At 37.2% G+C, this 14645-nt stretch overlaps 1 protein-coding gene across 6 annotated transcripts; it reads left to right on the top strand.

Annotated features, from left to right (window-relative positions):
- Positions 1-4591: 4591 nt before the first annotated feature.
- tnnt2b (troponin T type 2b (cardiac)) lies at positions 4592-13948 on the top strand. 6 transcript variants are annotated; one of them, XM_046857941.1, is made up of 14 exons: positions 4592-4820; positions 4971-5013; positions 5156-5166; positions 6559-6588; positions 9185-9211; positions 9332-9353; positions 9439-9499; positions 9699-9815; positions 10282-10359; positions 10436-10543; positions 10631-10743; positions 10920-11010; positions 11330-11370; positions 13570-13948. In XM_046857941.1, the coding sequence occupies exons 2-14, from the start codon at positions 4985-4987 to the stop codon at positions 13607-13609; spliced, it is 768 nt and encodes a 255-aa protein (XP_046713897.1). In that variant the 5' UTR covers positions 4592-4820; positions 4971-4984; the 3' UTR covers positions 13610-13948. The 6 variants fall into 6 exon arrangements, with proteins under 6 accessions (XP_046713897.1, XP_046713906.1, XP_046713916.1 ...); XM_046857950.1 differs by lacking the exon at positions 9185-9211 and having other exon boundaries at positions 4598-4820; positions 9326-9353; XM_046857960.1 differs by lacking the exon at positions 9185-9211 and having other exon boundaries at positions 4602-4820.
- Positions 13949-14645: the final 697 nt, after the last annotated feature.

Below are 14645 nucleotides of genomic sequence, written 5' to 3'. Positions count from 1 at the left end.
ACGACATTCTTATGGAATGAAAATAACCTTTTAATAGAATATTTGAATTGTTTATTTACATCCAGTTTTTTATATAATAGAGCACAGTTTCATAATATTTTGTCAATTTGAAGACACCTGGTCAATTTAATAAGCATGTTTAGTGAATGTTTTAGAGCAGGATATCACAGCATTTCTGTGATTTTATTCAATTTTTTCTTTCAGTATATTTTACTTATTCAGCATTTTCAAAAGTTGATGAACGCGGAAAATGAGAGAGAGAGAAGGGTGAATGATGTGGAGATGGTGAAGCAGGATGTGGATAGGATTAGTAAGGAGGAAGTGAGAGCAGCAATTAAGAGGATGAAGAGTGAAAAGTCAGTAGGACCAAATGACATACAGGTAGAAGCATGGAGATGTTTAGGAGAGATGGAAGTGGAGTTTTTAACCTGATTGTTTAACAAGATTCTGGAAGGTGAGAAGATGCATGAGGAATGGAGAAGGAGTGTGCTGGGACCGGTTTTTAAGAATAAGGGAGATGTGCAGACCTGCAGTAATTACAGGGGAATAAAGTTGATCAGTCACACCATAAAGTTATGGGAAAGAGTAGTGGAAGCCAGGCTGAGAGAAGAGGTGACCATCTGTGAGCAACAGTATGGTTTCATTCCGAGGAAGAGCACCACAGATGTAATATTTGCTTTTAGAATGTTGATTGAAAAGTATAGAGAAGTACTATGAAGAGCTGTGTATGCTATTGTATGAGGAAGTCAGGTGTGTCAGAGAAGTATGTGAGGGTGGTGCAGGACATGTATGAGAACAGTGTGACAGCAGTGAAGTGTGCAGTAGGAACGACAGACTGGCTCAAGGTGGAGGTTGGACTGCATCAAGGATCGGCTCTCAACCCTTTCCTGTTTGCAGTGGTGATGAACAGGCTGACGGACGAGGTCAGACAGGAGTCTCCGTGGACTATGATGTTTGCAGATGATATTGTGATTTGTGGTGAGAGTAGAGAGCAGGTGGAGAAGAGTCTGGAGAGGTGGAGGTACGCACTGGAGAGAAGGGGATTGAAAGTCAGTAGGAGTAAGACAGAGCACATGTGTGTGAATGAGAGGGAGGGCAGTGGAGTGGTGCGGTTGCGAGTAGAGTAGGTGGTGAAGGTCGAGGAGTTCAGGTACCTTGGGTCAACAGGTGCAGGCAGGGTGGAGTGGGTGGAGAAGAGTGGCAGGAATAGAGGGATAGAAGGGTATCTGCCAGAGTGAAAGGGAAAGTTTATAGGACTGTGGTGAGACCCTTTATGGTGTATAGTTTAGAGACAATGGCATTGAGTAAAAGACAGGAGGTGGAGCTGGAGTAGCAGAGCTGAAGATGTTGAGATTTTCATTGGGAGTGATGACGATGGACAGGTTCAGAAATGAGTTTATTAGAGGGACAGCACATGTAGGACATTTTGGAGACAAGGAGAGGGAGGCTAAATTAAGATTGTTTGGACATGTGCAGAGAAGGGATATAGGGTATATCGATAGGAGAATGGTGAGAATGGAGCCGCCAGGAAGGAGGAGAAGAGGAAGACCAAAGAGGAGGTTTATGGATGTGGTGAGTAAAGACATGGAGGTAGTTAGTTTGAAAGAGGCAGATGTAGAGGACAGAAGGGTATGGAGACGGATGATCTTCTCTGGCGACCCCTAATGGGAGAAGCCGAAAGAAGAAGAAGAGTTCAGCAAAAACAAACAGACAAAGACAAAAACAAACAAACAAACAAAAAAAGAAAAAAAAAACCCTGAAAAACATGAACAAACAATTTAATCATCATTAATTAAACATAACATTATGGTAAAATAATGGTTTAAAGAAAAACAGGCTTTTTTAAAAAGGGGATTTACATATAGTCATTGATTCTACAATTCAAAACAAAACAACTTGCTTAGAGTTATTCATTTATTACAAAATAACTATTAAATAACTTTCATTTTTAGTTTTTACTGTTCCCAAACCTTTTTGGTGTCATTACTGTGCTTTAGTTTTGGCCACTTTTGTAAGTATGGGACATAACAGCCTTGCAGTCATGCAGTAATTTAGCATTTGAGGTGGGGTCTGGTTGCAGTTGTCTAAACAGCTGGAGGGAGAAAGGAGGCACTTTTGACAAATGACTCTTTACAAAAGCTTTATGACTTGACAAAATACACTACTTACTTTTTACAAGACATATTGGTCATTATTCACTGTGGCTGCAGTTTTCTAATTAATCTCTAGTATTTACTGAAAACTTGAGGTTTCAGGAAAGTGCAGAAAAAAACAATTGTAAAACATATTTACAAAAAAATTATAATTTTAACTGTAACAGTTACAGTTAATAGATGTAATATTTAATATTTAAATAATTAACATATAGCCCTGTATGCGGTAATCCCCCTTTTTACCGCAGTTCGAATTTCGTGCCCCCGATTTATCGTGGAATTGCATTTGCCCCAAAAATAATTTGTTTAGCTGATTTTCCCGGTATCTTGCGGATAGCACGATCGACCAAAAAACTTATAGAGAATAGTTTCATTGGAGTTTTATGTTGAAATAATAACATTTATTAATAAAAAATATTATTACTGTATTCTTGCAACTGTTTTCTGTGTGTTTAAAGTGTCTGATTTACGGCTTAAACAATAAGTATCCGTTTATCGCGGTTTTTTTTGTTTTTCACGGGCAGTTTAGGAACGTAAACGATAAACGGAGGATTACTGTATTTGACTGAATCATGGTACGAATGAACTGCAGGTAAAGTGTCTTATCCAACCAAGGCAGCTTGGTGCTACTGAAATTTAAGCACACAGCTATCTGATCTGGGATTTACCACTGAGTCTTAACCACTGAGCCGCCACAACTACACTAGAACAGTGCCACAGCTAGCTAGCATTGATTCCTCTACCTTAAGAACCGAGTGAGTTCTGGGATTTCTTATTAGAAATTATTGAAGGTTCAAGAATGACCCAATCCTAGTACCCAGGATTTGTCTTCAGAGTCTTCTTATCTTTCTCAGTCTGCTTGATTAAACAGTGGGGCATAGATTTTTTGGGGCTTTTCAATAGTAAGGTGACTATAGCTTAAATGCTCCTATACTCCTATTTAACCATTGTAAAAAGACCAACAAATGAAGTCCCTGTCATCTGGAAGTGTAACCAGATACTCAGTTTTGGTGCATGTCAACTCAAAATCTAGTTCATCCTGTATGTCCCTGAGAAACCTGCTTGAAATTCATTGAAACTCAAATTCTCCAGGAGACCTTAAAACAACAGACAAATATGGTGAACAGAAAATATATAAAAAATATAGAATAGAATAGACATTCTTTTAGCAACTTATTGACAAATGCCCATGATACAGAGTGGGCAAAGTAGAAAAAGATGACATGATATGGTGCTTGTAGTAGCCTAACATGGTAATTAGTAATTTTCCTGTCAGCATCTTTTTGAAGGATGAAATTGTGCTCTTTAAATACCCATTAAGTCAAAAGGTCTTGCTTCTTGTGTGTGAGTGGCTTACTGAAAAATTATAAAAACAGTTAGTCACAATTTTTCTTTCCTTTTAGAATATCTTTCATATATTTATTTCTTTTAACATTATAGTTTATATCGAAAAAGGATCTCTATATTTGTAAAGATATATACATACATCTTTATCTATATCTATATTTATATCTATATCTCTAAATTCCTTACCCATGTTTAATTAAATTTCCATCTATAGGATGTAAAGGTCATAAATGGAAACTCAGTTTATTTATTGTTTGGTTTGTTTATTGCTGTCTGTAAAATTATATATTTATTAAGCCTTATTTGTGTCAGGTCCCTGGCAAAGTAAAAATATGTTGCTATTATTGGAAAGGATGAAAGATTTAAATAAATTATGGGATTGTTTATTTATAGAAACCCCATGCAGTATTTCAAGATTTGGGGAGATGATAAAGGCTCCCTCTGATAGCTAATGATAGCAGATAGGATCAGTCAACATTAGTGACTCATCAGGGGTGCATTGTTGGATTGTGTCAGAACAGCTGTCATTGAAACCTCCTCACCTGGGGACATAGATCATTCTCAAAAGCTCGGTGCTTGCACTGGAGGCTGAAACAAATAGACATAAAGAGACTGAAACCGAAAAAGAAATCACATTGTAATATGAAGAGAATTAAAATGAATACAGTTTACACAAACAAATGCCAGTGCATTTTCTGTGCATAAAATATCAAATTCCCTGTTGCCATTTGATTATTTCATTCACTTAAATCTGACAATGTGGGAACCAATTTGCATTTTATGGCACTTTCTTTTAGCTTGTAAATAAAATAAAATAAGCTAGTGGTCTAAACACTTTGCTATTCTTGTTTATAATGTGGCTGTTAGAGGTAGACTTTACTGTTGTGACCAGTGTGCCAGATCAGAGGTTTTGGAATGGCGTCAGGCAGCCATGTGACTTAAGCTCTCAATCTTCCATTCTCCCCTGATAGAAATGATAAAAGCCACACAAGCTGAATGCACTGCGGCTTCAAATCGGCAGTGCATACTCCATATCTTCCCCTCTACCCCTCTTCAGAGCAGAGCTAAGACAGCCATGTTAGGTGGATTAGTTCATTGCTGGCCAGCTGGGCCTATGCTATATAAATAGAATTGGATTGCTATTGTTCCATACTGAGGCATGTGTGCACTCATACTACAGAGTGTTTTACTAACTATGCAAAGCCCTAAAGTTAGTCATGTGATACAAAGACAGTTTATAAGCCAGTTTAAATTTGATTCAGAGTTCAGATTGAATCAGGAGGTACTGTAACTTCTTAAAAGATCTCCCAGACCGGACAGGTAAAACCAGGTTATATCATCTTTACTGTGACAATATAGATGTATGAATAGATGTATGTTTGTCATGTGGAGAATGAAAAAATACATAATAAATATAATAATGCAAACTTGAGGAAACAAAAGCAAACTGTTTATCTTTTCATGAAACAGGTCTTAGTCCAAATATGTCAGATACAGAAGAAGTTCAATATGAGTAAGTACTGTTTTAGAATGTTGTTCTGGAATTTAAACATCAAGTACTGGTTATTATTTTCTATAACTAGTAATGGTCACTACAGTTGTGTGTGGCAGCCACGCTAAAAAAAGTAATTGTCTTATTTGTTTCTGATTTTCAGGGAGAATGAGGGTAAGATTGACTGCAGTATCACTAATGCATCACATGTTGCAAGCTCGCTCTATATATATCTTAATCAGAGCACAGTTATCAGAGCAGAGCATGCTAAATACGATGGAACAAATCTTGTTCATGGACTACAACCAATGCTTATACAGCACCACAATAGGGTTGGGACAGTGTATGTGTTAATCATCTCACCGGTTTCCTTTAAGCATGGATAATAAGCTGGCAGGCAGCTTTATGATCTTGCCACAACAGGACCTTCAGACAACAGCAGTGATAGAGCACCGCACCCTTTGGAGCACATGTGGACTACACTTTCCATAATGTCTGTTAGAAAAGCCTGAGCTTTTTGCATGGGTGTGGTTTTGTTTGGGCAATGTCGGCTCAGCCCAGTCAGGAATTGCTGCAGGTTTTGGCAAAGGAACAAGCACACAGGAATGAAGCATTGTGTTACAACGCGTGATGTGTGTGTTTTCAATGCTCTTTCTATTTCTGAGATTAGAGTCTTTTTCCTCAGTAAGGAGTGGTACTTTTTTAAGAGTTTCTGTAATGAATCATGACAAACTTGAAAAATCTTCGATTTATGTAATAAAGTCTTTTCCCATTTAACTGCAAAGCATTTTTTAGCAAAGCAGTTATGAACGTTGCTACATGTTTTACACTAATCTTCACACTCTTTTAAAACACCTTTGCCCTCTCAAACTTGTTTCTTGTTACCTCGGGAATGTCACGAAGCTATTCGGTTGCCATTATCTTCTTGGCACACGGTGCAAAGCCAGACGAGAATGTAATTTTAAACGTTTCGCTCTGGTTAGGGAGAAAAGCTGCTTTCTGCTGGCTGAAAGAGGCCGAGCTAACTAAGGGCCCTAGAGAAAAGTGCTGTTGTTAGCTGTATAATGCAACTGTCACTCCATCTCCTGATTTAAATTCTCTGTAGATGAGTTCAGGGCTATTACTCTATTTCTCCTGCTGTAAAAGGCTTTCAGACTTGACTTTCAGCCTTTTGTCTACAATCAGGAGTAATTGGGTCAATTGTCAATAACTGCACACTAGAAAGTAGTATTCAGTTTTTGTCTGTTCTCTCACCTATGAGTTGATTTGCATGCATTTTGTAGTATAAGAGTAATAAGGTTTGTGCATGTGTATGTGTGTGTTTGTGAAAGTGTGTTGTTTGTAGCTTATTGCAATCTATTGTCACAGATGCAATACTTAATTATTTAACATTGATTTCTGTTGCATTTCATTGCGTTTGATTGTCAGTTTGGTGTATTGTGTGTATACAGGTGTGTGCATTTGTTTGGTGTGCATGTAAATTAGCTGTATTAGCTGTATTTAGCTGTATTTTAGGTCTGCTCTGATGGCTGCTCTTTAACTGTGCTATCTGCTTTTTTTGCACAGAGGAGGTTGAGGAGCAGGAGGAGGAGGAAGGTAGAGGAGATTTAGCTAACGCTAAAGATTCACTGGCTTTACTAATTCAAACAATGATCAGCAAGCCCTCAGGACTCCCGCAAACAATTGCAATAATGTATTTCTAAAGTAATAATATTTCACTAAAATATGAAGCACAGTGCAGGTCATAAACTGGCTATTAAATTAGGTGGACAAAATGGCAAAAAATGTTGTGAAACCAAGTCATATCAAATCATAGCAAAAACAATTATAGTGATTGTAAAATTGTAAATTAAGCCAGTTTTGTGCCTGAATATGGTCCTAGTCCAATCCCACAAAATATCTACTGTAGCACAAATTAAAAAAAGAAAAAAAAATGATAATGATGGTCATAAGGTGCATCACAACTTGTTGCATATAAGGCTGCGTAACTGCAGACAGGACAGAGTGCCCATGCTGACCGCTGTCCACCACTGAAAGTGCTTACAATGGACATGTGAGCATTTGAACTGGACAGAGGTGAAAGAAAATGGCCTGGTCTGATGAATCACATTTTTTTGTACATCATGTCGACAGCTGGGGGCTTGTGCATCACCTACATGGGAAATAGATGACACTAGGGTGTGTTATGGATAGAAGGCAAGCCAATAAAGTCAGTGTGACGCTCTGGGCAATGTTTTGCTGGGAAAAATTGGTGCCTGGCATTTATGTAGATATTTATTTTAATACCTACCTATACTTCATTACATACCAAGAACATCTACACCTTTTCTTGGCAATGTTATTTACTAATGACACTCCCCTAGATCTCAATCTGATCAGGCAAGCCATGACACTCCACTGTGCTTGACTGATGAGGTCATATGCTTTATTATTGAGCAAATTCTTATTTTCTCCCTACAAGTTGGTAGTGGTCAATCTGGTTTGCAGAACTTTTGTGGCTTGCCACAATTATTTGGAAAGTGCAGAAGAAATGCATAGTTGGGAGTCCAAAAGGGCAAAATTGGCTATGCTCTGTCAATCTTAAATGTTTGTATGTGGAAGAGGGCAGATAACACTTTTCACTGCCCTGCAATGCTGCATGAGCAGAAATGCCTTAATAGGAAAAACATGCTAGACATAATCCTTACATTTGTTAACTGTTGTGGGATGTGGAGAGTAGACTGGTTGGTGGGAATTGGCATTACTAAATTGGGGAGGAATTTGGCATGTAAATTAATTTATGTAAGTATGCATGTATGTACGTAAGTATGGAAGTATGTATGTATGTATTTTTAAAATATATATTTTATATCTATTTATAAACAATATATGTGCAAAAGGATTTGGGACACCTACCATATTCGGTTCTTCATCAAAGTGTTGCCACAAAGTTGGAGGCATACAATTGTACAGGATGCCGTTAGAATCCTTTAGAATGTGGCAGCTTTAAATGTTCTCTTAAATTGAAATAGTGGAGCCAAACCTGTTTCGGCATGGCAATGCCCCTGCGCACAAAGTGATCTCCATGAAGATATGCTTTAATGGGTTGGAGTGGAAGAACTTGAGTGGCCTTGAACACATTTGGGATCCACTGGAACTCAGACTGCATCCAAGGCCTCCTCAAATATCATATCCTGACCTTTCCTATACCCTCATGGCTGAGTGAGCTCTTCACAAGCACACTCCTAAATCTAGTGGAAAATCTTCCCACACTATCTATCTATCTATCTATCTGTCTGTCTGTCTGTCTGTCTGTCTGTCTGTCTGTCTGTCTATCTATCTATCTATCTATCTATCTATCTATCTATCTATCTATCTATCTATCTATCTATCTATCTATCTATCATGACTACAACCCAAACCAGGGTCATAAGGTTGAGAGTCCAACACTCTAGCAATGTGCCACAGGGATTCGCAGTGCCGATTATGGAGTAACATATAATAGAAAGTAACATACAAATAAAAAACCCAACAAACCAAGTAAACAACCCAAAAGAAACTATGCGAAATAAAGTAAGTGAAGGCAACGGAAGGCACTTACAGAAATACTGAGCATGTGCACAGGAAAAACTTGGCAATAAGTCAACGTGGCTGCGGCCGGGTAAACAAAAACCAAGTGAAGAACAGAGGAAGTGTAACCACTTAAATAGTACATGAGGCAGGTAGTGAAAAAAAACAAATACAGACAACTTGTGGAAGCGCAGCGAAAAAACCCTGACATCCATCCAGCCATCCATTCATTCATTCATCTATCTATCTATCTATCTATCTATCTATCTATCTATCTATCTATCTATCTATCTATCTATCTATCTATCTATCTATCTATCTATCTATCTATCTGTCTGTCTGTCTGTCTGTCTGTCTGTCTGTCTGTCTGTCTGTCTGTCTGTCTGTGCTAATATATTATATGTGTATGTCTATAACAGCTCCCAGTGGCTTAGCCTCCAATCATTTTCTCCAGTCAGTCAGAATATGAAACAGTTTTTTACAGTATGAAGATGTCTGTGTCTTCCTTTTGATTCTGAATATATAAGCAAATAATTTTTTATCAAAGCTTCTTACAGTATTTTATTCCCTCTTTGTTGGGCCTGTTTAAGTCTTGTCCTCACATAGCAAGAAAACATTACCTAGAGCCGTTCTCTTTCTGTAGGTGTGGCAATGGAACATGGAGAGGGAGGTTAGGAAATGCATAAATTGTAAATTTTTGTTTTGCTTTGCTTTTAATTGCTACCTTGGTTTATATAGTTTCTTTCTTATATCCTCTGAATTTCTTCTTTATAATCACTGGGAGGCACAGAAGAAGCAAAACCAAAGCCAAAGTGAGTGACTGTGGGAAAGAAATATGGACATTTAATACATGATTTAAGAGTAAATAAAAAAAACTCAGTATTTATTATTTTTTAGATCTTTTCTGCCACCCATGGTCCCTCCCAAAATACCTGATGGGGAGAAAGTTGACTTTGATGTGAGTACAGGTTGAAGCATGACAACATTTTATTCTTTCTAGTCATAATGTGATTGTCAGTTTTAAACTTTTATGCAAAACACACTTTGGTTGTAGAACAAGAAATACGATAAAAATGACCCCTTGTTTTGATTAAAAGCTACAAAAAGTAATACTTTACTACTGTAATAAAGTAATTGTTCTGTGTTTGGCGGTGCAGGATATCCATCGTAAGCGCATGGAGAAGGACCTGACAGAGCTCCAGACTCTAATTGAGGCACATTTTGAAAGCCGCAAAAAAGAAGAGGAGGAGTTAATTGCCCTATCCTGTAGAATGGTGAGTTACAAAGAGAAGTGAATTGCAAAACATTCGGAAAACCAAATGAACTTCCATAACCTTAAATATTGAAAAAGTTTGCTTCAAGTTTTCAACAAGTTGTGGCGTTTTTTCTACTTTGTGTATGTGAGTTTCTTCCAGGTTCTCTAATTTCCTTTCACCTCCTTAAATCATACCAGTAGGTGGATTTTGTCTGGTGAATTGCCCTTAGGTGTAACTGAATGTTCATGTGTCTGTGTGCATGGTGCTCTTTGATGGACTTTCGCCCCATCCAGGGTGTGTTCCTGGCCCACAGTGTTCTTGGGTTAGGCTACATAGTTGCTGTGACCCTGTCCAGGATGAAACAATTTAGATTTTTCATTAATTACACAGTCACTGCCCAATGAAGGGTTTTATTACACTGTGTTCGAAAACACATTTTCATGTTGAGTGACACTTTGTGTTTGTGTTTTATTCTGACAATGAGGAAAAACGACGGGCAGAAAGAGCCGAGGAGCAGAGAATCCGTGCAGAAAAAGAGAGAGAACGTCAGAACAAGTTGGCAGTGAGTTGACACTTTGGATCAGTTCGATACCTAAGAGATTATCCAGAGAAAAATTAATTGGTGGTGTATAATTCAGGTAGAAAAGGCACGAAAAGAGGAGGAAGAGGCAAAGAAAAAAGCTGAAGACGATGCCAAGAAAAAGAAAGTTCTGACAAATCTACAGTTCACCGGATACATGCAGAAGGTAATGCTCATGAATCCTCTCATTCTTGGGTGTAGCTTAATGACTTTCACCTGGTTTCTCTGTATGATTATCTTGCTTTGTTAATAGACAGACAAGCGGGGAGTACAGAGAAAACAAACTGAGAGAGAGAAGAAGAAAAAGATTCTTAATGAGCGGCGTAAAGAGCTCAGTGTTGAAGACATGAATGCTGACAAGCTCAGGTACCATGAACTTCCCAAAAAGATACCCACTGCAAATGTCCATCAGATTTCAATTCACAAAAAATTACCTTGTAAATGATTCTGAAATTATACATGCTGTAAAGCCGCAGACGACTGACCTACAGTGTCATTCCAGAGACTGGTTCATCCTGTTTATCATGTCTCATTTCATACAGAGAGAAAGCTAACGAACTTTGGAAGTGGATGTACCAACTTGAGGCAGAGAAGTTTGAACTGCAATACAAATATATCCGTCAGAAATATGAGGTAATCGATTCCCTGTAAAAGTACATTCGGTATATCGCACGTGAAAAGACACACTCTGTAAAGTTGCTAGCCATGTAATTCAGTTATTATATTGCAAGTTACTGTACTCTTATGCTAACTTTCACATGGAGGCTTGTTGACAGAGCCATTTAACCATAACTCACACTAGTTGTGGCATTTACTGTACACCTAGGCTAGACTTGGCAGGGGTACATGATTGTGCTTTATAGCTGGTCTCTGGATTGCTTCCCGAATATTTGCAAGAGACGCACATACTTCAGGAAGAGACTATGTGTCATATCTCTGATTCTGTCTGTAGGTCACTGTTCTGAGAAACAGAGTCAGCGACCACCAGAAAAAGTGAGTACTTTGTTATATATAGTTGTTGTTTTTTATCCATCCATCTAAACAGACTGTATTTATTCAGTATCCAATTTCTGCATTCAGTTCTAGTAGAAGCCACATATATAAATTGGTTTCCTTTAGTACAGTGGCAGATAGAGTTCAGAGCCTTGAAGTGTTGAGGCTCTTCTCCTGTCTCTTCCTGTTTGCCATGTTCCCGAACATTCTGTTTGAAGTAGCAGCTGGCTTTATTATGCCACGGCCTCTGAACTACGCCTGTTGGGACTACTACACAAAAGTGCAGTGTTAAATAAAGGCGTCTCAAAAAAGCAACAGTGCACACAGCACACAGAGAGACATATAACCTGGGTGGATACAATTGCAAAAAAAGGCCGGGAGGAAGGACAGCTGAGAAGCCGCACTAAGCCGTGTGTATATAATAAACCACAGAACTGGCATTCAAAACATCAAGTCCTCTAAATCAGCTGGACACACAGTCCCTAACACAAAGGTAGCAATATGCATGAGTCATCTCACAGGTGTACATAAAAAATATAAACAAAACATGGTATGAGCCAGACCTAAAAAGGCAGGATGACATGCTGGGTGATACCACCATGACGATTGTTGATTTCAATTTGTTTTTCTTTATTTTTGCTCGCATGCCAAACACACATAGCAGTTTAGTCACAACGGTTTAGTTGAGTCACAACACATTTAAGTAATGTCTGGGATGGGATTCAATATTACGATAAGAGTCCACCCCTTTTCCATTCTTCACGAATCATTTCTTTGCTGCCTGCTGTGTGGCTGTATTGGAGGAGCTGTAAAAAAAATCAGCTTATATTCTACTCCAGGGGTCACCAACCTTTTTAAAACTGAGAGCTACTTCTTGGGTAACGATTAATGTGAAATTCTACCAGTTTGATAAACACTTCTGAAATAACAAATTTAATTATATGTTATTATTAATAATTAATGTCATCTATGTGAAGACACAGATCATGGTAATAATTTCTCATAATAATTATCAACAATAATTTAACAAGGTAGGAAACAGATAGATGCAGCTCACTGGTAAGTGTCGCTATGGTGAGCTATTGTTTAGAAAAGGACGACTCATGTGGTCCTTGCGAGCGACCTGTTGCCACCATGTTGGTGACCACTGTTCTACTCCATGATGGATGTCTTGGTACAAATCCTAGATCCTATTTTAGAGGATTAAGGAATTTCTTTAAGCCTCTCTCGTTATTTAACGATCTCTCCCTTTCTCACTCTCAAGGATATGTGTCATAGGCAGATCATAAATGACGGCGATCTTGAAAAATGTTGTTGGCAGGCTGGCACAGGGCATGTTGACAGAGTGGTAGGTGCGAGAGAGGAAGAGTGAGAGAAAGAGAGAGAGACAGTGAGACAGAGAGAGACAGTGAGAGAAAGGGAACAAGAAAGTGACAGCAACTGTCATCTTGAAGATGGCGATGATTGTTTAGTTAAAGGGTGTGGTGTTGGCGCCTTTATTTTTTAGATGAGACAGAAGTGGGGCGTATACTAATCTTTCAGCTGGATTGCAAGGCAGAGATTACAAGAAATTAAAATTAATTTAAAATGGACACACCAAACAATAAATAAAATAGTTTTAAAATGATAAAGTAGTAAACTTCCCTTGAATAATATTTACATAATATATTTACATAATATAAGGATTTAACATAATAAGTAAACACATTTTTTTTTTGCATTTTGTATTTTCCTTTTTTTAAAGTTACATATTTAAACTTGATGTAGATCAAACCATTTTTCAAAAACAGCATTAAAGTTCAAATATTGAACCTAAAATAAAAAAATTATAATAATAATGAATAAAAGTATAAAAGAATATTAAAGTATAGGTCATACTTTATAGTTATACTTATACTTTAATATACTTTTATACTTAATTTTATTTATTTTCTATTTTATTTTACTTTTTTTATTTTTATATTCTTTTCTATTTTTCATGTTCACATGTTGGACAGTCGTTAAAAGCAGTCGTAAAAAGCATTTCACTACATGTCGTACTTTGTATAAATGTGAATGTGACAAATAAATATTTTCATTTTGAATTTGATTAAATTAGTAAACACCCAGGTACTGGCATTGTTTATTTCTGATGTTTGGACAATGCAAATAAATCTGTCTTATCAGCTATTTTCTTTCTATACCTGTTTGTTTTTTTAGTACCAAAGGGCCAAGGAGCAAAAGAGGTTTGAGAAAATAGAAAGCCATAACCAGCGGAGCGCTTTAACATTCGACGTGGCAAACACGGCCTTCATTCATGACGTTCCTGAGAGCAAAAATTGTGGTGTCATGACAATTACTTTAGAAATTATTTTAGGTAACATTTTAGGAAGGAAGCTTTATGTGATTGCATTCAATTCCAAGCAATGCATATTCCTAGTAAAAGATTAATATCAATGTTCAAAATGTAATAAAATGTTCAAAATGATTATTTTTTACCTATGAACTGTAACAGCCACTAGAATAACAGATGCAACCTTATTCTATACATCTATAACTACAGTTGCATGTTGTAAAACAATAAATCATGATGAAAGTTGTTATGTCTGTTTTTTAAATTCCACAATAGTTTACGAAGTTCTGCGGAACATTAAAATGAACGCTCTGTCTAAAAAAAATGGCACCTTCAATGAAAATACAAAGCATAAAAAAGTAATAGCATGTTAAGGTTGCCAAACATGATCTTATTTTTTTTTATGTTGTTATCAACAGAGTTGTATAACAATGTGGCATACACATGTTCTGGGACCAGGAAAGGTGATATTATCATGTTGTTAGCCTTATGTTGTTTGTGTTTTAAACTTCTGAAAAAAATAGCACCATAGCAATTTTTTTTTTTCTGCTCTATGAAATACTCTGCATATGCTCATCTGAAAAAGTCACTTAACAAATGCTATAGCCAACTCATGTATTAGTTGCTAATGATAGCACTTGCAGCATTATTCTACATTCATTGCTGTGTTTGAAAATGTATGATTTGTAAGCAGATACCATGAGCCACATCTCTGACTGCCCCATCTCAGAATTCCCGGTCATATTACAAAAAGCATAGCAAACTACCATGACATAATTCTCTGTCTGTTCAAGCACTACACTGTAATAATTTGACCAATACATTACCCCATATTACCGTTCACAGTTCACTGATTACTAATCATGCATACAGCCACATCTCATCATGGAGAGTGAAGTCGTGTATTTGAGTAAATGTACAAATCACCTGCTAAAATATTACA

Source organism: Silurus meridionalis, chromosome 1, assembly GCF_014805685.1.
Source record: "Silurus meridionalis isolate SWU-2019-XX chromosome 1, ASM1480568v1, whole genome shotgun sequence".
NCBI lineage: Eukaryota > Metazoa > Chordata > Actinopteri > Siluriformes > Siluridae > Silurus > Silurus meridionalis.
The sequence above is the reverse complement of the archived record's forward strand: the minus strand, read 5'-3'. Positions and strand labels throughout refer to the sequence as shown.

Coding starts and splice junctions, on each gene's coding strand:
- tnnt2b (XM_046857941.1), top strand. CDS start 4,985: ATGTCAGATACAGAAGAAGTTCAATATGA. Junction 9,212..9,331: donor AATGGAACATGGAGAGGGAG/GTTAGGAAATGC, acceptor TGGGAGGCACAG/AAGAAGCAAAACCAAAGCCA. Junction 10,744..10,919: donor ATGAATGCTGACAAGCTCAG/GTACCATGAACT, acceptor CATTTCATACAG/AGAGAAAGCTAACGAACTTT.